General features: G+C 40.7%; 2 protein-coding genes across 3 annotated transcripts; one reads left to right on the plus strand and one right to left on the minus strand.

The window, feature by feature from the left end:
* Positions 1–621: 621 nt before the first annotated feature.
* Positions 622–5,044, plus strand: LOC128226548 (uncharacterized). 2 transcript variants are annotated; one of them, XM_052936482.1, is made up of 2 exons: positions 622–728; positions 3,028–5,044. In XM_052936482.1, exon 2 carries the CDS (start codon positions 3,036–3,038, stop codon positions 4,728–4,730), a length of 1,695 nt encoding a protein of 564 aa, XP_052792442.1. In that variant the 5' UTR covers positions 622–728; positions 3,028–3,035; the 3' UTR covers positions 4,731–5,044. The 2 variants fall into 2 exon arrangements, with proteins under 2 accessions (XP_052792442.1, XP_052792443.1); XM_052936483.1 differs by lacking the exon at positions 622–728 and adding an exon at positions 2,754–2,880.
* Positions 5,045–6,830: 1,786 nt separating this feature from the next.
* Positions 6,831–25,653, minus strand: LOC128226428 (uncharacterized). The gene is made up of 7 exons (XM_052936305.1): positions 25,467–25,653; positions 24,581–24,809; positions 15,931–16,088; positions 9,445–9,514; positions 8,960–9,206; positions 8,664–8,784; positions 6,831–7,591 (listed from the first exon to the last, which is right to left on the minus strand). The coding sequence occupies exons 1-7, from the start codon at positions 25,548–25,550 to the stop codon at positions 7,463–7,465; spliced, it is 1,038 nt and encodes a 345-aa protein (XP_052792265.1). The 5' UTR covers positions 25,551–25,653; the 3' UTR covers positions 6,831–7,462.
* Positions 25,654–26,362: the final 709 nt, after the last annotated feature.

The raw sequence follows: 26,362 nt of genomic DNA on the forward strand, positions 1-26,362 counted from the left end.
CAGTTGACAAAATATAAAATCGCAGATTTTTATATTTAAATTCAAAAATGTTTTATGCATTTTTCTTAAACCGTTTATAGTAATGGTTTTTAGCCATAACAGGGAAAACATTAATTTTCGGACGGAACTTTTAAAATCTGAGATCTGATCTTTTGTCAGCAATCTTTTATCATTGGCTTGCAGATATTCACGCAAAAAAATGCTCTTTCCCAGACAAAAAATTAAAAAAAAGTTGTAAAAATGGTATACCCGTGAGAGTGCAGCTTTAAGTTGACGCATTTTCCTCCCTGGTTGTAGGGTTAGAAAGTTTTCGATTTCTAGCTCAAATGTGTCACAGAAATCATATCAAACTGTTTTATTTGACATAAACTTTACCATAATATAATATATAAATTATTCACACTTAAATATACTTAAACTATAACTTATACTTGATCTTTATTTATAAAAACTTACCCTATTGAAGGAATTTTCAATACTACTAAAATATGTTAATAGATTATCTGTTCCGAGCCTGAAGACTGAAGTTAACATCATATTGCGAAATGTTCTCCAGTATTGAACCCGTTTCAGCTGGTAAAATATACAGCACACGAAGCCGGGAAAAAGCAATGTTTACAAGTTTGCGTAAACGAGGTCAACAGCGGAGATGTCATCATTCATACTGCATGTTGATCTGAAAGCAGGAACTAGGGCACGATAAAAGCATTCAGTGTCGGGAATTAATGGTGAGTTGTTTCGAATTGTTCGTTTTCACAATAGTTACAAAGATAATAAACTCAGTAATGATTCATTTGCATTACCTAGAGGTATTTTTTTTAGTTACATATAGTTCAAAATGCACATTGACAATAGTTGTAGCCCGGAATTATAGCCATTCTGGTTTTTCCGACCTAATCCTCCGGTACAAACAAAATTAAATCGTTGTAATATACACATGATACTTAGGAAACAATAGAGTCATTGAACTGTTACATGAATTTCAATAGCTCGAAATTCACCTTTTATTTGTACCGACATGGGAAAACCCTGTTATGTTAATTCCGGGCTATATGTATTTGACAGGGGTTATGAGTCAAATGACTACATGATGGTACATGCATGTATATTGTGGTGTCCATGACATTTATTGGCGCTTAAAGCGTTTCCCTTTGGTGGTTTGGTTAAAGCAGTATTCGATTTAATAACGAGTACACATTAAGAATATTCAAACATAATTTTGTGAGCAAGCAAATGATATTCAATAAATACATAAACAAATCAGACATGTATGGGTAAAATGCATATCTGTACCTAGGGAGTTCAGACATAATTGAGTAAAAAGCGTTAAGTTTCTATGTTAAATTGTTCCCTTTCTGTCTGCAAAATATATTGAAATAATTGCTTGAGTACCATTTCCGATGAACGGGTAATCAAAGCTTTTCGGATGCGTTGTTAACCATTACAATTTTTCGTATGAATGATTTGAAAGAATTGCTTGAGTGGAGAAAGAATATGAATGTATGTATGTATATATTTATAAACCAGACTTATTATACTATAGCTGAAATATGACAGACTGTTTGTTGATGCCCTGAAAGATGGTGACACTGGCTATTTCAATAACACAAAAATATACCCGTCTTAAAATCATAAATTATGTTAATGTCGATGAAGTGTGGAATACCGTATATATGCTGACATCTAGTAAGTTTTCGGTACACTGACGCACATTTGGGGTGATCTATTTCCTCTGCGATAAATAGGAAGTACATAGTACTTATAATGAATAATGAATAATGGCGGAAGTTATGTCTTTCTCATGTAAGGAAATAATATAACCATTACGAAATTCCGGCGCATGTGTTCCTTTCCGAACATGTTACCATGGTAAAAAGGTTTTTTATTCACTAACGTATTGAGTATGAGACCCGTTACAAATTATCGGTTCTACAATCAAACAGAGATCTAAAATATGACGAATAAATATGTTATATCAATAATATTTTGAAACAATTACGAAATCAGCGTTATAAGCTTGAGTCTCATAATCAGACTCAAGATGTCAGTGAACACCGGCCGTATACATAAAGCTGCGTAGGTCGGAACATTTTCAAACAATTTAAAAAGATCAACACTGGAACAACCAACATTTTAAATACCCTTCCGGGTGTTTTTCATAAAATATATTCATATGCCTTTAATATTTCGATTTCTTTTCTAGCTTATTTTCATATTTTTAGTGTAAAACATCTGTTAGTTTTCATTTAATTCAACTAAAAATCATGTCTAAAGACACTAAATTAATTTAGTATTTCATTGTAGTAATAACTAGAATAGACATTATAGAGTAGATAAGCTCATATTTGGTTTATCTTCCTCACACTTTGTTGAAGAGCAAGTTTATTTGTATGATATTTGAACAAGTCATTTGTTTGTTTAATTTATCATTGATTCCACCAAAATATCTCTGTCACCTGGTGTGTTTTTATTCAATCACTGGGTTAGTAGGGTAGTGCAGGTTTAAACGTTGTAATATATTGCGGTTAGCTTACCGAGGTCACCACATAAACCAGCCATTTCAAAAGACGAATTTAAATTGCTTTCCCGGCGTGTGAATGATTTCATAATTTTATGCAGATTGCCTTTTAACATGTTTAATGATCAAATCAATACTAAATCCACGTATTGAAGTTGAGATACCATTTTCTTTACGAGAAATATTTTCTCTCATTAGAAAAGAATAGCCGAAGATTCTAAGGGGCGCAGCTGAGCGAATATTTGATAAGCAACACATTCACGATTTAGCTCTTTTAAAAGGACGGCTCCGTGCTTGTTGAAAGAGAGATCTAACCCTGGATACAGACAATTGAAGAACTTTCCTGTACGAACGAGTTTCCTGTACGTTTTCATTTAATCTTTTATCACGTACACAACCAGCTTCTTAAATAGTATGTTAAGTAATTATTGTCCTGTTGAAAAGTTTGTACTTCACACTGAGTCTAGATGTTCTCACTGTAAACACTAATTCGTTACGTTCTCTTTCAGTTCGGCTCATGATGGATATACGGATTAGGAAATTGAAAAGTCCTGGAATGAGCCGTTCGCTTCCGACGAGTCGAACGTTCCCGACTGGGTCGAAAATCAACTGTTTTCAACAATGCATCACTACGAGCACAGACAGCCTGAATTCCGACCTATGCAAGTCTCCGAAACTCGGACAATACCGGAAAATCCCAAACCTCTCCGAATGTGACGTATGCCGCGCAATGATTAAAGAGGTTATTAGTTTGAAGTGCTTTCATTCCACTTGTGACAAGTGTCTGGAAAAGTATAAGATTGTAAAAAACGGATGTCCTGTGTGCGAACACGACGTATGTGATTCTCAGAGTTCGTCGAGCAGCGAGCGGATGCTGGAAGACAGGACGTGCTCCGTGGACGACCTCTTTTTCCACGACCTTGACATTGAGAAGGCCAGCGACTTCTCTCCGGACACCATCAACAATCTTGAGTCGAAGGTGCTGGGGGAACTCGCGGACAAATTCTCAAAACTTGGACAAGAACAGGGGAGACTTGTCAAAGAGGCAGATGAAGAAATTGATAAGATAAAAGAACACGTTGTTAAGCTTAAGGCAGCGATCGACGCTAAAGCGGAGTTCTTGCTGAGAAATGTTCAAGAAAGCAAGGCCCGACACAGTGCAGAGTTGAAAAGACAAGAAATGGACCTGACTTCTTTTACTGAGTTTCTCCAGGATTCTATTAAGAGTATTCGTCTGTCTTTAGAGAATTCGAAGCAGCAAAATATCGAACCAGACAAGACACTGGAAGACAAATTAAGGAATCTTATTAAGTTATCAGACCAGGTTGTCAATGAAAATGTTCATATTCGCTTTAACGTGAAGCCCATTACAGATGCGAGTTTAGAGACTGTGCTAGGCAAGGTCGGTGTTCGTGTTTTTCTCGAGCGGCCTCTGAGTGCCACCTTGCAGAGGACCCTCTTGTTTCCGGCGTCCGTGGTGTGCATCTGTCCCATCAACGGGAACCAGGCATGGGTCGGCTATCAGAACTTCATACAGCTGTGCTCCAAGACGGGAGAACGCTCTCAGCCCATCGATATGACAGACGATGTCCATGATCTATCTAATGACGATAAAGGAAACGTTCTAGTTGCCTGTCACACAAGTATTAAACTCATGACCCCAAACATTCAAGTGCAGACGTTGTTTTCATGTGAACAGCCGGTACAAAGTGTAACGTGTACGCAGGACGGACACATTGTAGCATGTGTTGGCACAAGTGTCGCCATGTTTGACAAACAAGGAAATTCTATCATGGAACTTTCAGATAGTAGTCTAGGAGAAATTAAAATGCCATACAAGGTCCGGATAAACGCCAACGGGGACATTTGTATTTCCGATTTCCAGTCGAATTCTGGCGAAGTCAGCATCTTTGACGGTTCCGGACGGGCAGTGGCTAAAATACGGACCGACGGCATGGCGCCACGTGGACTAGTTTATAACCGACAGGGCCTTATTTACGTTGCTGACTTCCGAGCGGACCGGATCAACGTTTACTCTAGGCATGGCCACTTTCTTCAGACCCTGATCAATACCGGAAGTAACGGTCTGTCTGGCCCCCTGAGTGTAGCCCTGGACGAGTCAGGCGACCTTTGGATCGGGGACTGGAAACGCCGGCTTCGCGTTTACTCGCATACCGTGGAACCTTCCGTCAAGGAGTCTGACAATACGTGACGTCATAACTGTGAGAGTACTGCACACCGTGCCGTCAACGGTTGACGTCACAACGGAAGTTAGTTGTGCGTAGAATTTGTGATAGTTTAATAAATCGGTCTCATTCCAGTAAGGTATCTGAATAAGATTACGTAATACAATGATTTGTATATTGATCAATTTTTATAAAAGGATATTTTATTTTTCTCTGTCTCTCTCATTGGATGTATAAACTACTGTATGGTTTAATAATTTTGTTCAGATTTTTTAAGAAAACAGTTTTATTTTTTTTATAATCCTATAATTAGTGCTAATTAAAATCAATATAAACAAAGGGGACGATTATTGTCGTATATTATCTTCCTTAATTAGAAATTTTCTTTTAACCACTTAGCCATTAATTAATAACCTAAGTCTCGTTTATGACCTCGGTCGCCGTCAGTCATCCGGTTCTTAAGGTTCACAAGGGTATCACTCCTTCAAAACCGAGCACGTCAAGTAACAACCCCTGCCGACTAGCGACTAGACTCAAGTGATTAGAACTAGGAATCATACTATTTTTTAGAGAAGATATTTTGATACGCTGTACTCCTCGCAAAGAGTTACATCCCTTCTTTCACGATATCATCGGGTAGATTTCGGTCAAGTGGTGAAACTGTTTGACAACACAAAGTACATTTGACTCGTTCACCTGACCCTTATCATTGGCGCGTGCACGGCCAGTCAATTTGAGACTACCAGACACTTTGGCTATTGAACGATTTGAATGAAATTAAAGTGATTTTAACATAGTTGTCGAAATCGCCGACGCCGTATTACATTGTAGCAGGAGTTAGGGTCAGGGTTAGTGACGTTCATTTAAAATCTTGTTTTAAGTTCATTTGGTAGAGTTTAATGACTGTCAAATAAAAACTCACGCAAAACATATTTGTTTATAATAGATAATCACAGTTTTCTGTATTCTTCATCAGATAAATATATAATAGCGGTTTTTCAAGTTTCCTATTTCAAGTGGTTAAGACTTGCAGCAAACAAAATCGTAATTAACCACTGGCAATTAAGATGTCTCTGGTCGATAGCTAGAGACAACTCGTTAACCCTGTAGGTTTCCTTTTATTCATCCTTGTTTTATGTTCAGACTGAAATCACACAAGAACCATACCTTTCATGGTAAACGCTTTAATGAACATCATTAATACAATAACCGTTCTAGAATAAAGGCACACAAATGTGCTGTACCAGGAGAGTGCTTTATGCTGTAAATATCGCTCTGGTTGGAATTACAACATTTAGAAGTATTCAGTTGGATGTTTTGAGTCACCGACATTCACATATACATACTTTCCGATACGTAGGCCTCAGTGAATAACATTTTGAATTTCAATTTGTAATGAATACATTTCGTGCCAAGTCTGTGTCATGTGGTTGAGATTATTACTCTCTGGTTTAAAAATTCCTGAAAAGTCGCAAACTTTCATTCCTGAAACTCAACGAATTAGTCCAGGTCCCAGTTTATCAAAACTGTATAAGTCCCTTATAACAGGATGCAGCTATACTAATCTTACTCCTTTTGTTTCCCTATGAATTGTGTAATGTTTTCTTTTTTCAGAGATTTTATACTTTAAAAAGAAATTATGTTTATGATAATCACAATACACAATTTTCATGTATCGATATCAAAGTATGTATATTGGCCAAGTGAAATAATCTACTTAAGCCTGTTAAGATTAAGATGTTTCGGGTCATGAATGTCATAAATTGGCAACTGCCTGAGAAATAGCTGAAAATGCACGCATCTCCTGGACACATCTCAGTGATGTTAATCGCATGCATTCCAAGTTTCATGTTACAACAAGTATATTGTAGAGTACAATTAAGTCGTTGTACAGAGGCTGCGAGACCGCACGTATGTCAGGTCTACAAATGGATGTGACATCACAGAGCATAGCAACCGCACCATGGACATCACAGAGCATAGCAACCGCACCATGGACATCACAGAGCATAGCAACCGCACCATGGACATCGCAGATCATAGCAACACCACGATGAATATTAACGTTAAAATCCATTTTTGTAATTACTTGTTTATGGGGTATATGATACTATACGCCGTAAAACTAACATCGTAAAAATTTATTAATGAAATAGTGCTTACAATACATCACATCGGAAAGACAACTCGAATTGCCCTTACTAACAGTATGGTGGCATGTATGTACCTTGATTGAAAGAAATGAGTGACGAACATGCATATATTAAACACATCACGGCAAAAAGAGACCAGATAATTAGCAGTTCAATAATGGCTCGAAATGCCAGATACCTGGTTATAATACTGCTACGGTAAAATTGGAGACAAAACATACATGTATAAAAATAAATAACAATTAGTAAGATAAAACAGCGTGAACGCATTTAACACCAAGTATATAACCCAACGCCAGAAAAAACTATTTACGAATTGCTTTTATGTCTATTAAGCAACCAACAAACACGTACTGAAACAGGGGACATCAGAAAGACGTGGCGGGATTGAGTAATGGTTGCTTGTGCCCCATTTCCGGTCGGTCTAGGAAGCCTGGGTTCCGGATAACGTGTGTCCGAGTGACTTGGGAGTATGAAGCATGTCCCTTTAGAAACCCACAGCAGTACCGAGAAGCACAGAGATACCATTGGCAGTCAAACAGGGATAAGTGTGGTGCAGGGAGGTATGATTATATGACAAGCATGTGTAGTTCATTGCGGCAGTGCTAGTATCGTAGTCCCTCATTCTTGCTCCGACGTGCTAGGATCATAGAGTTGGATCTGCGCAAACCGGAGCGCTCCGACACCCAGTCAGGGTGGATTATGAAGTGGCCCGAACATGACGGGTTCGTGCGCTGGAAATATACCAAGAGTTAGGCACTAAATACAAACGTAATACATGTATATATGCATTTTTTATATTTATTCTGAGTAATTTTAGTACCAATTTAAAAAGTATTTTTTTAGATCGAATATCATTCACTAACCCTCATCATACACCTCTTGCAAACGAGGGCGAAGACCTACCCTGACAGTCAGGGGTTACCTACCTTGAGCAAAGACCTAGACAATCAACCAAAGGTTATTTACCATTGCGAAACGTCCATGAACAATGACCTAGCCTACCAGCCTGGTGTTGTCTACCATGAACTAAAACCTGGCCTACTAGCCAGGGGTTGTCTACCATGATTTAAGACATAGCCTACTAGCCAGGGGTTGTCTACCATGAATTAAGACATAGGCTACTAGCCAGGGGTTGTCTACCATGAATTAAGACCTAGCCTACTAGCCAGGGGTTGTCTACCATGAATTAAGACATAGCCTACTAGGCAGGGGTTGTCTACCATGAATTAAGACCTAGCCTACTAGCCAGGGGTTGTCTACCATGAATTGAGACCTAGCCTACTAGCCAGGGGTTGTCTACCATGAATTAAGACCTAGCCTACTAGCCAGGGGTTGTCTACCGTGAATTAAGACCTAGCCTACTAGCCAGGGGTTGTCTACCGTGAATTAAGACCTAGCCTACTAGCCAGGGGTTGTCTACCGTGAATTAAGACCTAGCCGACTAGCCAGGGGTTGTCTACCGTGAATTAAGACATAGCTTACTAGCCAGGGGGTGTCTACCATGAATTAAGACCTAGCCTACTAGCCAGGGGTTGTCAACCATAAGCTAAGACCTAGACAGGGGTGGTCCAACATAAACTAAGAACTAGTGTACAAGCCAGGGGTTACCACCATTAACTAAGACCTAGCCTACCAGCCTAGTGTTGTCTACCATGAGCTAAGAACTAGCCAGCCAGCCAGCGGTTGTCAACTATGAACTAAGACCTAGCCAGGGGTGGTCCACCATAAACTAAGAACTAGTGTACCAGCAAGAGGTTGTCTACCATGAACAAAGACCTAGCCTGCCTGCCAGGAGTTACCCACCATGAACATGCTCTGCTCGTGCACGTAATCGTCCGTGGCCGCCGCCGTCCTCTTATTCTTGCGCATGTGTAATGGGTATTGGTTAAAGCTGTACTGGTGGTTGAACGGCGCAGGCTCCTTCCTGAAGATGGGATTGAAAGGCTTTGTAATTGCACAGAATAAACGTATTTAGATACAACTTTAAAACATCATATTATGGACCGTGGAGTAACGCCCACGAGACATATATGGTGCAATATGATAGCCTAATGAAGTCATAAACAAATAGGCTTACGTCAAACCGCTTGTAAACGTACCCGTTGAGTTCCTTGGCGAGGTTTTGCACGAGGACCCCCTCCCTGGCTCCGGCACCCCCGGCCTGGTGGTAGGGGAAAAACGACTGCTGGTAGATGCTGCGGGGGTCGGGGTTCGCCCCGCCGTATCCCGTGTACGTGTCCCGAGCGGGTGGATCATTCACGGAGATGGACGTGAAGTGCTGCCGGGACGGTTCGTAGAAGGAGCGGCTCCGCTGTAGCTTAAACATGGCGGCAACTGCCTGTCGTTCTGGAAAACAAAGGGTCGTAGTGTATACATTGACGTAATTGTTTTTCCTACTATTTTCAGAATATGTAAACAGTGTATGTAATTATGTTAGTTAGAAGACATTTGTTTCCGAAGACACGTTATACTTTGACCATACCGAAATGGTTTAAAAATGTCAAAATAGGTTTATTTAATCATGGTATTTGATTAATTATACGGATGGTAGTATAATGAATGGAGTTTATAGCAAACATCATACCGTTATCGTTAGAAGCGTTTGTCCAGGACTTTATGTCGGGGTTATACGTTACTGGTTGTCCGTCTGCTTTCTGAAAATGCGACAATTATTACTATACCATGATAAATGTTATGACAAACAACAAACACAATGACAAAAACAACAATATCAGCAATAGCAACACCATCAATAACAGTTCCATTTGCGATATTATTGGTACGTACATTAATTACTATATATAGGTAAATTTTAGACGTTTTTAACACTTATTAAACATTATTTAAAAACAAAGAAAGTTACTCGAGCGAGTTAAGAACAAGTTAAGAATGAGGTTTATAAAATCAAAGTGCAACACAGCATATTTGTAAAATTCATTTGGTCTCACATTGTGGGGCTTTTGATCAAAGCGAGAAGCAATGACAAGATCGGGCATACACTAGATCCAGCCAACCAATACGATAATTTTACAACGACCCTGAGAAAACCCACTTGCCAAGCTAAGTGACCAAAAACCATACGCCCAAGCCAGGAACCGAACCCGACCCACCTTGGTGAGATGCGAGTGTGGTAACTATGTGATGGTGAAACACTTTTGTTACCATGTATATACAACATTCATACAAAAAACCCTTGTAAGACTCCATTTCTGTATTTTGCTAAAAAATATTTTGATTAAATTTTCACCAATTTATACAAATGAAAACTTGAACAACCAAAAAACACAACCACAGACCGTGCAAGGCCACACGCGTAACACTGCATTTTAACACCTGAGAGACAATTCGTCTTAGTATGACAATATCTAACAAAACATATACCGAGATAACTGAATAAATAAATGATGCAATTTTGACGACAGCCAAGCTTAGTTCTACAATCTTGTAGCTCGTTGTAGGCGAACCTTAGGCCACTGGATTGATTGATCCCCGCCACAACACTGTGTGTCTGACCATTGGTCTGATCTATTGGTCTGATCCCCGCCACAACACTGTGTATCTGACCATTTGTCTGATCTATTGGTCTGATCCCCGCCACAACACCGTGTATCTGACTATAGGTCTGATCCCCGCCACAACACCGTGTATCTGACCATTGGTCAGATCCCCGCCACAACACTGTGTATCTGACCATTGGTCTGATCCCCGCCACAACACTGTGTATCTGACCATTGGTCTGATCCCCGCCACAACACTGTGTATCTGACCATTGGTCTGATCCCCGCCACAACACTGTGTATCTGACCATTGGTCTGAATCCCGCCACAACACTGTGTATCTGACTATTGGTCTGATCCCCGCCACAACACTGTGTATCTGACCATTGGTCTGATCCCCGCCACAACACTGTGTATCTGACCATTGGTCTGATCCCCGCCACAACACTGTGTATCTGACCATTGGTCTGATTCCCGCCACAACACTGTGTATCTGCCCATTTGTCTGATTCCCGCCACAACACTGTGTATCTGCCCATTTGTCTGATCCCCGTCACAACACTGTGTATCTGACTATTGTACTGATCCCCGCCACAATATTGTGTATCTGACTATTGGTCTGATCCCCGCCACAACACCGTGTATCTGACCATGCTATAGGTCTGATCCCCGCCACAACACTGTGTATCTAACTAGAGGTCTGATCCCCGCCACAACACCGTGTATCTAACTAGAGGTCTGATCCCCGCCGCAACACCGTGTATCTGACTATAGGTCTGATCCCCGCCACAACACCGTGTATCTGACCATTTGTCTGATCCCCGCCACAACACTGTGTATCTGACCATTTGTCTGATCCCCGCCACAGCACCATGTATCTGACCATTTGTCTGATCCCAGCCACAACACTGTGTATCTGACCATTTGTCTGATCCCCGCCACAACACTGTGTATCTGACCATTTGTCTGATCCCCGTCACAACACTGTGTATCTGACTATTGTACTGATTCCCGCCACAATACTGTGTATCTGACTATTGGTCTGATCCCCGCCACAACACCGTGTATCTGACCATGTTATAGGTCTGATCCCCGCCACAACACTGTGTATCTGACTAGAGGTCTGATCCCCGCCACAATACCGTGTATCTGACTATAGGTCTGATCACCGCCACAACACCGTGTATCTGACCATTTGTCTGATCCCCGCCACAACACTGTCTATCTGACCATTTGTCTGATCCCCGCCACAGCACCGTGTATCTGACCATTTGTCTGATCCCCGCCACAGCACCGTGTATCTGACCATTGGTCTGATCCCCGCCACAACACTGTGTATCTGACCATTGGTCTGATCCCCGCCACAACACTGTGTATCTGACCATTGGTCTGATTCCCGCCACAACACTGTGTATCTGCCCATTTGTCTGATTCCCGCCACAACACTGTGTATCTGACCATTGATCTGATCCCCGCCACATCACTATGTATCTGCTACGCCACAACACTGTGTATCTGCTACGCCACAAAACTGTGTATCTGACTATTGGTCTGATCCCCGCCACAGCACTGTGTATCTGACTACTGGTCTGATCCCCGCCACAACTCTGTGCATCTGACCATTGGTCTGATCTATAGGTCTGATCCCTGCCACAACACTGTGTATCTGACCATTGGTCTGATCTATAGGTCTGATCCCCGCCACAACTCTGTGCATCTGACCATTGGTCTGATCTATAGGTCTGATCCCCGCCACAACACTGTGTATCTGACTACTGGTCTGATCCCCGCCACAACTCTGTGCATCTGACTATAGGTCTGATCCCCGCCACAACACTGTGTATCTGACCATTGGTCTGATCCCGGCCACAACACTGTGTATCTGACCATTGGTCTGATCCCCGCCACAACTCTGTGCATCTGACTATTGGTCTGATCTATAGGTCTGATCCCCGCCACAACACTGTGTATCTGACCATTTGTCTGATCCCCGCCACAACACTGTGCATCTGACCATTGGTCTGATCCCCGTCACAACACTGTGTATCTGACTATTGGTCTGATCCCCGCCACAGCACTGTGTATCTGACGATTGATCTGATCCCCGCCACAACACTGTGTATCTGACCATTGGTCTGATCCCCGCTACAACACTGTGTATCTGACCATTGGTCTGATCCCCGCCACAACACTGTGTATCTGACCATTGGTCTGATCCCCGCCACAGCACTGTGTATCTGACCATTGGTCTGAACCCCTCCACAGCACTGTGTATCTGACCATTGGTCTGAACCCCGCCACAGCACTGTGTATCTGACCATTGGTCTGATCCCCGCCACAACACTGTGTATCTGACCATTGGCTGATCCCCGCCACAACACTGTGTATCTGCCCATTGGTCTGATCCCCGCCACAACACTGTGTATCTGACCATTGGTCTGATCCCCACTGACCATTGGTCTGATCCCCGCCACAGCACTGTGTATCTGACTATTGGTCAGATCCCCGCCACAGCACTGTGTATCTGACTATTGGTCTGATCCCCGCCACAGCACTGTGCATCTGACCATTGGTCTGAACCCCGCCACAACACTGTGCATCTGACCATTGGTCTGATCCCCGCCACAACACCGTGTATCTGACGATTGGTCTGATCACCGCCACAACACCATGCATCTGACCATTGGTCTGATCCCCGCCACAACACTGTGCATCTGACCATTGGTTTGATCCCCGCCACAACACTGTGCATCTGACCATTGGTCTGACCCCGCCACAACACTGTGCATCTGACCATTGGTCTGATCCCCGCCACAACACTGTGTTTCTGACTATTGGTCTGATCCCCGCCACAACACTGTGTATCTGGCTACAGGTCTGATCCCCGCCACAACACCGTGTATCTGGCTACAGGTCTGATCCCCGCCACAACACCGTGTATCTTGCTACAGGTCTGATCCCCGCCACAACACTGTGTATCTGACCATTGGTCTGATCCCCGCCAAAACACTGTGTATCTGGCTACAGGTCTGATCCCCGCCACAACACTGTGTATCTGACCATTGGTCTGATCCCCGCCACAACACCGTGTATCTGGCTACAGGTCTGATCCCCGCCACAACACTGTGTATCTGACCATTGGTCTGATCCCCGCCAAAACACTGTGTATCTAGCTACGGGTCTTATACCCGCCACAACACTGTGTATCTGACCATTGGTCTGATCCCCGCCAAAACACTGTGTATCTGGCTACGGGTCTGATACCCGCCATAACACTGTGAATCTGACCATTGGTCTGATCCCCGCCAAAACACTGTGTATCTGGCTACGGGTCTGATACCCGCCACAACACTGAGTATTAGACTATAGGTCTGATCCCCGCCACAACACTGTGTATCTGCTACGCCACAACTCTGTGTATCAGACTATAGATCTGATCCCGCCACAACACTGTGCATCTGTCTATAGGTCTGATCCCCGCCACAACACTGTGTATCTGACTATAGGTCTGATCCCCGCCACAACACTGTGTATCTGACTATAGGTCTGATCCCCGCCACAACACTGTGTATCTGACCATTGGTCTGATCCCGGCCACAACACTGTGTATCTGACCATTGGTCTGATCCCCGCCACAACACTGTGTATCTGACCATTGGTCTGATCCCCGCCACAACACTGTGTATCTGACTATTGGTCTGATATATAGGTCTGATCCCCGCCACAACACTGTGTATCTGACCATTGGTCTGATCCCCTCCACAACACTGTGTATCTGACCATTGGTCTGATATATAGGTCTGATCCCCGCCACAACACTGTGTATCTGACCATTGGTCTGATCTATAGGTCTGATCCCGGCCACAACACTGTGTATCTGACCATTGGTCTGATCCCCGCCACAACACTGTGTATCTGACTATTGGTCTGATATATAGGTCTGATCCCCGCCACAACACTGTGTATCTGACCATTGGTCTGATCCCCGCCACAACACTGTGTATCTGACCATTGGTCTGATCTATAGGTCTGGTCCCCGCCACAACACTGTGTATCTGACTATTGGTCTGATCTATAGGTCTGGTCCCCGCCACAACACTGTGTATCTGACCATTGGTCTGATCCCCGCCACAACACTGTCCATTGGTCTGATCCCCGCCACAACACTGTGTATCTGACCATTGGTCTGATCTATTGGTCGTGAGACGTAAGATCACTATGCATCATGTATTGTGTCACTTCTATTGATACAAGCGCATAGTGATAGTTCTATTCGTTGTAACCAGAATCAAGATTCTGCTTGGACACGATGCCTTACAATCTAACACAGCTGAAGCTATCAGAAGCCATGGATATTCCAAATGCAGCCCACGGGGCCGGTGGCGAATCAGGGCTCAACGGTTTTCACTATCGATGTCCTTGCTGAATGAGCGTCAAAGATAGTTCGAAGGCCGCATATGAGACCGGTGGCGAATCAGGGCTCAACGGTTTTCACAACCGATGTCCTTGCTGACTGAGTGCCATAGACAGTCCAAAGGCCGCATATGAAGCCGGTCGTGAATCATGGCTCAACGGTTTTCACAACCGATGTCCTTGCTGACTGAGTGCCATAGACAGTCCAAAGGCCGCATATGAGGCCAGTGGTGAATCAGGGCTCAACGGTTTTCACTATCGATGTCCTTGCTGACTGACCGCCATAGACAGTCCAAAGGCCGCATATGAAGCCGGTCGTGAATCATGGCTCAACGATTTTCACAACCGATGTCCTTGCTGACTGAGTGCCATAGACAGTCCAAAGGCCGCATATGAAGCCGGTGGTGAATCATGGCTCAACGGTTTTCACAACCGATGTCCTTGCTGACTGAGTGCCATAGACAGTCCAAAGGCCGCATATGAGGCCGGTGGCGAAACAGGGCTCAACGGTTTTCACAACCGATGTCCTTGCTGACTGAGTGCCATAGACAGTCCAAAGGCCGCATATGAGGCCGGTGGCGAATCATGGCTCAACGGTTTTCGCTATCGATGTCCTTGCTGACTGAGTGCCATAGACAGTCCAAAGGCCGCATATGAAGCCGGTGGCGAATCATGGCTCAAAGGTTTTCACTATCGATGTCCTTGCTGACTGACGCCATAGCCAATGACAGCAGTTTACTCAATGAAAGTACTAGTAGGTGGTGAATTGTTTGAAAAGCAAGGGCACTGTTAGCAATATTGTTCGTGCGGAAGGGCACATGGCAAATACGCATACAGGCAGCGGAAGCGTGCAAGTGTTATACAGCAATGTCATCTCACCACTCACCAAGAAATCCCAGAGATCTTCGCCCGGGGTTTTCCTACAGAAAAACCTTAATGCTAAATATGCTTGTAATGGTAATAGTTAGTAAAACGGTTTGGTAGCGTTAAACGATTTATTCTGATATTGAGCCCTATGTTGAAAATATAACAGAGTAGATTGACATTACTGTATTTTCACTAGAACTACATGGATCCAAGTGCAAGTTTAAGTCACAGATCTATGAATGTTGGCTATGTACACTTTACGTGTGATTGCCTTTGCGACTAGCGACACTCACATGTTCATACCCCCGGGGGGAGAGGTGACTTGGTGGTGCAAGCGCTTGGGACGAGTACGGCCGGCGGGTCGTCGACTTGTGCTCTTTCCAGCAGATCCAATGCAGATCCGGTGTCTTACTACGCAGCTCCACGGGTTCGGGAACTTGCGGTTCCGCTTCTGAAATACGTTCATAAAAAAATTGATCCTCGTTTTAAACTCATATATCTATCAAAGGCCTCACTTGAATACCAACTATTTTACCAACGAATACATACATCTATCTGAAAGAAAGAACAAAACATTTTATCACTCTTTTCTAAAAAAAATCATATATTACCTGTAAAAGCACAAAACCTACGCGAATGGTAAAGTAATGATAACCGTGACTATAATGTATATTTCAGCGTAAAAGCATTAAACAAAGTCGCTTGAAAAGAATGTGACATATGAATTAGACGGCTAATTAATAATGTAATTCGAAAATAAATGCTGTCGGTGTCGATTTCTGTATTCAATTAGACGGCGCCAACTCTTTTAATTTGAAAATCGCAAATAATGAGAACATTTCCACGTGAAGGCACTCGAATGCCGATCTATTTCAGTGATGTGTTTGGTTGTATCCTATTATGCAGGAAACAAAAGCAGACAAAAAAAATAAAATATGATTCAAATGAATAACGGAACATTGTGATTATGTCCACAACAAAAGATTAAACTTAAATAAAAAACAACGAAAAGTGAAATTTAAAAAAAAAATGACACGAAAAACGTTGGTCTCGGTATTTCTTTTTATTTTTTATTTATTTTATTTTATTCATTAGTGTTGTTATCATTATTATTATTATTATTATTATTATTATTATTATTATTATTATTATTATTATTGTTATTATTATTATTTATTATGTTTGTTTGTTGGTTGGTTGTTTTTTGCTTGTTTTTTGGGGGATGGGGGCTTCAAAAGCGCTAACGCAATCAAATGTTTCCATTACTGCTTTGTACTCTTTGTAGCTCGAGTCCATTACTAAATAACCTGGTTTGGTATCAGCGACCCTCCAATGAAATAACGTAAACGTCATGTCGAAGAAGTCATGTACACACTAGATGCAGAGTGCACAGTTTATATGAATAGATTTTGGCTGGAGGTCTCGTCAATACACTTTCCGATTTCTGGGTGGGAAGTTATGAATATCCCCAGGGGAAGGGGGGGGGGAGGAGGTGATGTCACCGGGGGTGCAGTTTGTGAATGCCCCGGGAGGCAGTTTATGAATGTCCCTCAAAAGACACTCATGTATGTGTTTTGTGGAAATGATTTTACATATGGTTGGCCACAATTATATCAAGTATGTCACATCAAAGTTTAACACACATAAGCCGATTACAGGCATTAAAACCATTAAAGAGCATTTAAATTTAAAGCCAATATAATTTTATGTAGTATAATTTGATAGTTTGATTAAAGTGTGATCCATTTTGAATTTCAGTGTATCTTGTCACATTTTTGTTTTGTACGAGTGTCGGGTAACAATGAAAAGTTGGCAGCTCCGCGGAATGGCAAAGCTCGTTGATCGATTTGACCTCCCTTAAGCTAAATGGTCTGGTAATGGAACCGGAATTTTATAAAAGCCTTTCTTGAAACAAATCGCGAGCACTGACATATTGTGTTCCGACTGTAGATGATATGTGTACCAGTCAGCCGGCACAAACTTAATGAATTGACGGTGACGGTGTAGAAAACAGGCTGATAGAGAAAGTCACCATGCATCATCCTTAGCAACTCCGACTATGACCGATGGTCCTCCTCGGGCGGATATGTCACAAACTTTAGTCCAGACTATGCCTACCCAAACTGTTCCGGGTATCCATATTTATTCCATAACTATTTTATTATAATGTTTATTTGATTTAAATCATAAGCAAAGCCTGTTATGGCCACATCACGTCTATGAATGGCTTACCAAGGTCTCGGCGGGTGGGGAAATAAGTGCTGATCTCCTGCTTCCTCAGTATCGGCCTGCGGTGAGATTTCTCCGGAACAAACACGGGCTGATCGAGCATAGTTTATACATACATATCACCGCTGATTACAGCTCATGCACGCCACTAGACTTCCCTAACTACAGTCAAGTTCCCACAGATTACTTTAACTCCAATCTCTTAAGTATTGATATATAATCTAATCCCATGAACGTAGTAAGTTTATTTCATGTGTTAAGAGAAAGGTTCACTAAACGCAGTATATAGAGTTAATATATTCAAAAATATATCATAACTGTATGTTGACTTTAATTTTGTTTGCAAACATTTAACAAGGGGTTCGTATTTGGCGTTCACTATCTTGCACAATGGCAACTGATTGGTCCATGTGTGCAGACTTCAATGTAAATAAAGTCTATGGCGTGAAGTACCTTGTCATACAAATGATACGGCGTACAAGCAACTTTAAGGCACATTTTTATTCTGGGTGTTAAGGGACTCGCTCATATTTTTGGACCATACATTCTTAATATCCATCAACCAATCCCGCTACAATAATTTGCTGGATTGCGTTACTATTAACAGTATTACAATTGTGTCTTCAAAGACAATATTTGAGCAAACCATTTTACAAACCATTGGCGAGTCCCTTTATTGATAAAATTAACTTTCACAACATACCTTTATTGATAAGACGGTCTTTTCCGATGCTGCGAGAAATGACCCGGGTATAGTCCCTGTACACGTATTAACGTGTACTTTCTACATCATATTACGCCGACCGCCTGACACGTTCGCAGCTTGCCGTCGATCCGACTAACGACCTAAACTAATTTACGTTACATACTGACTTACGTCCTACCGACTAATAGGATACACCGACTTTCATCAAATACCAAATAACGTCATAAACCTAATTGCGTCACTCACATACCGAATAACGTCATATTTCCGAATCACACCCTGCATGGATCTCATACACAGAGTGTCGTCATACACTGAGTGTCGTCACACACCGATTATCGTCATACACTAAGGTTATCGATTATCGTCATACACTGACGTTATACACCGATTATCGTCATACAACGTCGTCATACACCGATTATCGTCATACAACGACGTCATTCACCGATTATCCTCATACACCGACGTCATACACCAATTATCGTCATACACCGACGTCATACACCGATTATCCTCATACACCGACGTCATATACCGAATATCGTCATACACCGACGCCATACACCCATTATCGTCACACAACGACGTCATACACCGATTGTCGCCATACAACGTCGCCATACACCGATTATCGTCCTACAACGACGTCATACACCGATTATCGTCATACAACGACGCCATACACCCATTAACTTCCGAACCACTTCATACGTTAATCTTAACGATCGATCTTTTTTGCACGTGGGTACCTCACGCCGTCACGTGGGTTTCATACATACACATGGAAATGATGTAGCGACGAGCCGTGAACGAGCACGTGTGGTGAACCTGCGTGTAGCGGGCCCAGAGATGTACATGCGACAGTTGACAACCGGCCATTGCTCAGTGTTAGACATTTAAGAATGAGATTATCTAAGATTAGGGCTGTATTGTGTCTGGGCTGCATTCAAAAAACTGTTCAGCTCCTAACACTGATAAGCGGTGATTATATTAGTTATATATACGATCGATTTAATACCTTATGTATTCTTTGAAAAATTGGATTGCAAAGCAATGCATACACTAACGTAATGAAAGGCTGCTGCTTATCTTACGCGGTTCCTTAGTTATAAGCTGAAACATGGATTTATTAACCATGAGGTTTTTATGAATCGTATTGAATCAATTCATTGTCATGATTTATGTGAACAATATCAACAATGAAATCAATTAAATGAAAGTAATCTAATCATGAAATGTAACTGCAGATGGAAGTAGAACGTTCTGTCGACAGCATGCGTTTGTCCTTGGAACCAGGGGCGGATCCAGGATTTGAAGTTAGAGGGGGCGTCATTTTTGGGCGTAACCTCTTTGACTTGCGCCCCGTAAAACCGAAATTAATTTGGTTAAAAGTTTTGGCAGGAGGATTTGGGGTACTCCCACAAGAATTATTTTACAATTTCTAGTCCGAAATTGTCCTTCTATATTAAAATAAAAAGTAAACCTTGTCGATTTTAGGAGGGGGGGGGGGGCTGTGCCTCCCATGGATCCGCTAGTTGAAATGGAGTGATGCTCTCAGACTTATCCTTATTATCTTATACATTTCAGAAGCTACTGGGAATTTGACCATACCGTGAGTATAACAGTTGTAATTGTAATGTAAATATATTACAGCGCTAGATCGATTATTTTGAAATTCAAAAACGTAACTTAAATTACCATGAAACCGACTAATCCACATAAATGTGCGATATTGATATAGAATTCCGAAAAACATTTTTAACTAGGAACCGACCATTTAAGCGCTTGTGACCTGTACCGTGTGTTTGTCCGGCAATGCACTGATGTTGTAAACATTTAAGATGATACTGAGAGTGATCATGAAGGGAATGGAAACATTACTCATATATATTATATGTTTGAGCAAATATAAATGGCTCTCTGACTGTTGACCCACACCTTTATGCGTGACATTTATGTAACCCTCTACAAACGTAACCGGGCCAGGCATTATGTTGTTGAACATCTTTGGTTTGCTACATCAGTGTGTGTATACCACGTGATAAATTACGTCATATGTATACGCTACGTCGGAAGGCCACATTTTGCTTAAAATAAAGACTTAAATCAAAGATAACTTTTCCTTTACTACACCATTTTAAATAAAACATAGCGCAGTCTACGCCGTTAACACGGAGCCCCACCTTCGGTATTTAACCAGAGTTTGATTGAGAGTTTAGATTCTTAAAACACTTCGACAAACCTTTATTTACATATATATATATGACGCAATATATCACATATACACGGGCACACACTGCACATACTTCTTTCAAACGGTTCCTTTAAAAGACTGTGCAGAGGTTGATCACGTACAGACTTTAAATCTGACCCTTTGTCCACAAGTTTACATGCCTACAATTGTGTCACCTAAGTGGTATATAACGAGGTGTTTGTAGCCTTTTTTTCTTGTAAGCTGTATATTGATCATACAGTTGACTGACAGTTTATGAGGACGTCTGCTTCGGCTAAATTTCATAAATCAGAGATTGTTAACACAAGATTACCTCTAGAGTAGAAAAAAATGTATTCTCTTTTTGAACTAGCGACATAATCTTAAAGGGACTGTGTCACAGATTGGCACCAAAAAAAGTTTTTTTTTTCTATAATGATTCTCAGGACAATTATCTAATAGAATGTGTTACGCTTTGATATCATAATTGTAAAAAAAAACAACTACCAAAATGTAAAAAAAAAAATGTGTCGGAGACATGTACGTGAAGTTAGCGGCCTAGCGGCGTGAAGTTAGCGGCCTAGCGGCATAGCGGCGTGAAGTTAGCGGCCTGGCGGCCTTGCGGCGTGAAGTTGGCGGCCTAGCGGCCTGGCGGCCTAATTATTTTTTTCAATTTCCAAGCAATTGTTAATGCGTTTTTTTTTTTTAAAACAATGATAATTCAAAGTTTTTTATTCATATAGTTATATAGCGGCCTTAATTGTTATCTATTTAGAACATTTTTCTTTACCTTTTATTCTAAAACAATTTTAAATTAACTGTTTTATGCACAGATTATCACTCTGAAGCGTTTTTCAACTTTTTTCAAAAAAGTCGATCAAGCACTTCAGCGACCTAGCGGCCTAGCGGCCTAGCGGCGTGTAATTAGCGGTCTGGCGGCCTAGCGGCCTAAATTGAATCATATTTCAAAGCATGTATACATGCATTTTCTTCTAAAACAATGACATATTAACTGTTTTTATGCACACATTAACACATTGAAGCGATTATCAACATTTTTTTTTTCAAAAACGTCGATAAAGCAGTCAGCTAATTCAATGCGTGAAGTTAGCGGCCCAGCGGCCGAAAATGGATTCCTATTTCAAAGCATGTATACATGCATTTTCTTCTAAAACAATGACATATTAACTGTTTTTATGCACAAATTAACACATTGAAGCGATTATCAACATTTGTTTTCAAAAACGTCGATAAAGCAGTCAGCTAATTCAAAGCATTAAACATGCCCGTTCTTCTAAAACAATTATGTATTTCCCGTTTTTATGCACAAATTATCACTCTGAATCGTTTTTCAACTTTTTTTCAAAAAGTCGATCGAGCACTTCAGCGGCCTAGCGGCCTAGCGGCGTGAAGTTAGCGGCCTAGCGGCCTAAAATGCTATCCTATTTCAAAGCATGTATACATGCATGTTTTTTTTTCTAAAACCATGATACTGGTTGAGAAGCAGTTTCCGACAGTTTTTATACGTTTTATTGAATTAATTATACGTGTTTAAGTACCTACTAAAATTGTTCACATTTAAGAAAACTACAGCTCAAGCTGCTATTGTCGATATATTTGTCACATGTGTGACGTCACATATAGTGTATCTAATAGGGGCGCAAAGAGGGTACTTACTCTGTTCTGATTAGCTTGTGATGAGAAGCAGTTTCCGACAAATCGAATGCGGGGCAGATTTAAGGTGCCTATTGTTAGTTTTTATTATCTGTTTATTTAATATACTAAATATAAGACTGTAATAAGATAAATATTTTTTTTTCAGCATTTACGAAAAATTTAAACCCTAAAATTTACGACAGTCAATTCATACTCGAAATCAGGCAGACACTGAATATCAATGATATTTTGTTCATTTCTGATAGAAACTTGTGTTTGTATACATTTAAATGAATGTGGGTGCGAAATAAGCATGACACCAGTGTTCACAAATATGTACACAATGATCATCATTTGTATTTAAGTCAATTTAGGAAAACCTTGTAGCTATTCATAGATATGCAAATTAGGTTCACACGCATGCGCAATACGCTGCGCGTGCCGATCCCCCACGTGAAAGTTTGTGTACAAAATGAAAAATAAATATTAAACATTAAATAATAATAAAAGTTGCTTACGTGTCTCGGAAATAATTTCAACTTTTGATTGCCTAGTTACGATATAGTTGAATTGCAGTACATTTTTTATGAAGATCTAAAGAAAGTAGGCGAAAAAGCGATTTGTCGGAAACTGCTTTCCGTCGGAAACTGCTTCTCAACCAGTATATTAACTGTTTTTATGCACAGACTATCACTCTGAGGCGATTATCAACATTTTTTTTCAAAAACGTCGATAAAGCATTCAGCTAATTCAAAGCATCAAACATGCCTGTTCTTCTAAAACAATGATATATTTACTGTTTTTATGCACAAATTATCACTCTGAAGCGTTTTTCAACTTTTTTTTTTAAATAAGTCGATAGAGCACTTCAGCGTTAAACAGTTAATTTATAATTGTTTTAAATTAAAACGTATAGAAAAATGTTCTGAACAGAAAACAGTTTAAGGCCGCTATGTAACTGTATGAATAAAAAACTTTGATTTATCATTGTTTTAAAAAAGACGCATTAACAATTGCTTGGAAATAGTGAAAAAAAATTAGGCCGCCAGGCCGCTAGGCCACCAACTTCACGCCGCTATGCCGCTGACTTCACGCCGCTAGGCCGCTAACTTCACGTACATGTCGAAGACCGGATTCGAACCCGCGTCGCCAAAATTGTAGACCATCGTCTTACTCACAGCGCTATAAAGGCTTATTCTAATCAGGTGACATAATTAAGCTATACACCTACATCGGTAATATCACGTGATAACACCGACTAGCCAATCACGCATAAGGAATGAATTCTACCTGGTAGACATACCCAGTAATCTTTTTTAATGAAAAATACGAAATGACTGCTAAACTTAAATAAATTGTAAACTTTGTGGTACTTCGGTTAGTAAGTTTCAATGCATTGTACACATCGATGCCAAGTTTATGTCAGTTTTCGACAATTTTCTTTTTTTTTCGCTATATTATCATACGTGAGACAGCCCCTTTAAAATAGCATATCGCTTAAATAGGACATAGATTCTTCGGACAAATTATAACGTAACATCCTGTGACCAGTGGTATTATTTGCTAAAACTTAGAAGGCGTATTATGACTAAAATTTATTAACAGGTATGGGCAGTCTTATATTTGACCTAGTTAGTTAATTTTTGACATGGCATGACCCATAATCGAAATTCATTGACTTTTGTGAATCGAAAACAAGATTGTTTGATAAAGATTGGGTTGAAAATAAGTTGGCTTATATATAAATCTACAAGTACGGGCAACTAAAAACCCAGCAACATAACGGATGCGCTGAAAGGTTATTTTGAGATAATTTGTGCAATGCTGTCTACCGGTCGATGAGACGCCCAACGTGTGACCTTAACAATTAACAGACCGTGACTTGATATTTCAATTCCTTCCTCTGCAAGATAACGACTCTGCCTATTGATATGTGGCATTGATTTGTGTAAACTATTATGTATTAAGACGATATACTATTGTATAAGTCTAATAAACTGTCTGTTCTGTTCTGTTCTGATATGAATATATGTATGACATTGTCGTCGTCTCTATTTTCAAACAGTTTGAGAATCATTTTTGTAAATCCTATTACAAGGGTGGGAAATTAACCCCACAAATATAACCAGAAACCTACTTGACAGAGGATTGTAGACGTCAATATCCGGCGACAGCGGGCGGTACTCCTCTTGCATATGGGTATAATTAAGGCGTGACGTCAGAGGCACAGTGACGTCATGGATACTGGTTGGCAGTGGGTCCTCGAGGCCCGGAAACTCGCCACCGTACGCCGGCTGCCCATCGCGGGTGTTATAGCTCGTCTCCTGACACACCTGGGGCCTGAACGTCACCCGCACGCTTTTAGGCTGGTACGTGAAAGAGATGAATGAGAAATGTTTATACATACAATTAATCATGCGGCTTTGCTGTTCAAATAAACTCATATAGCAATTAAACAGTTGGCATTTCTGACACTCGATATCTCAATCGTTTATCATAAATAAATATAATTATCCCATTTCTCATGGGAGAATAATGGGCTTCTTTTCTAAAATGTGACAATAGAAATATTCCCAACTTAACAGTGTGTTTTATGTCAGGTTATTTGCGGCACAATTGCCTTTTGTTGTGATAAATCGCAACTTTCACCGGTCTTAGTTGGAAAATGCAATTTACAAAAGGAATAAACACTGAAAATTAGAGAAAATCTATACCATCTGATTTTAATTGTTAGTTTACGTAGGGACCATGTATAACATAAGCCATGATCATATTTTTTTAACATTAATTTTACGAATAGATGCATATCATATTGCTGGAACATAGAATGGTTTTAAAACTAAACGCCCCCTCCCCCCCCCCCCAAAAAAAAAATATAAAAAAAAAATTAATAAATAAAAAAAAATAAAAATAAAAAAAAAAAATAAACAACAACAACAAAAGAAACACCATTAAACCTTTTTATAGAAAAAAATACAATAAAAAGTAATTATGTTAAATCTAAAGAAGTCTGTTTCACTTACCCGTTGATTTTTGGCTGTTTTCCACTTGAGTTTATTGAAGTCCTCCCCGTACTGCGTGGACCAGGGGCGCCTCGCCGTCGGCATGCTGATGATGGTACCGCCTCCTAGTTCGTGACGATGATGCTACTGCCTCGTAGTTCGTGTGTTGTATGTTCAGTTTCCTTACCTTGCAACACGTGCTTGGATTAAGCATACATTTCCAAATAAAAGGAAACAAATCCCTTTAATATAATGCCTGTCATGTGAAATGTTTTATCAACATGTACGTCCGTTTACGAGCTTTCAAAGTTTGACAAATTAATCATCATTTGATATTCATCGACTCAACATTCTTTAGCGTCTCAATATGTTTAACAAAATATATAAAGTAAATACCATTAAATTCTTTCATGACACTCGCTTTCAAAAACCAGAGACCCACCGTGAACTATCAATATTGGTACAACTGCATGTGGATGCAGGCGCACAGCTAAATATCTTTTATTTTTATATAATAAAATCCGCCTTACCTTTTAAAACGTTATCAAATATTTCTCTACTGTTAGAAAATACTTAAAATAAACATTTTCTATTCAGAAGATCAATATTGGACACGATTTAAAAGTTTCTTTCATCTAACAGCAGACGGTCACTGGGCACTATAGATATCCACGTACTTTACAGGGAAAGCAATACATTAATATACAGGAAAGATCAACACTAAATTCAGATTGTCTTCGATCCAGTTGAATACTAACTAGTACACAGTCTGTATTTTAACAACGAATGGAATTAACAGTCAGGATTTGTTTGATGAGTACCTTCAATACAGTATATCAATTTGCTTTAGTATAAAGTTTTAAGTACAAATTGACATGTTGCTGATAAAAGTCGCAAAAGCATGGACACGATCAATT

Source organism: Mya arenaria, chromosome 3, assembly GCF_026914265.1.
Source record: "Mya arenaria isolate MELC-2E11 chromosome 3, ASM2691426v1".
NCBI classification, from domain to species: Eukaryota; Metazoa; Mollusca; class Bivalvia; order Myida; family Myidae; genus Mya; species Mya arenaria.

What these genes read in the sequence shown, in the direction of transcription:
- LOC128226428 (XM_052936305.1), bottom strand. Translation starts at nt 25,550, where the DNA reads ATGCCGACGGCGAGGCGCCCCTGGTCCACGCAGTACGGGGAGGACTTC. An exon ending in CGTCTACAATCCTCTGTCAA is followed by an intron (nt 16,089 to 24,580) that starts GTAGGTTTCTGG and finishes AACGTATTTCAG; the next exon opens with AAGCGGAACCGCAAGTTCCC. An exon ending in AAACGCTTCTAACGATAACG is followed by an intron (nt 9,207 to 9,444) that starts GTATGATGTTTG and finishes TTTGTTTTCCAG; the next exon opens with AACGACAGGCAGTTGCCGCC.
- LOC128226548 (XM_052936482.1), top strand. Translation starts at nt 3,036, where the DNA reads ATGATGGATATACGGATTAGGAAATTGAAAAGTCCTGGAATGAGCCGT.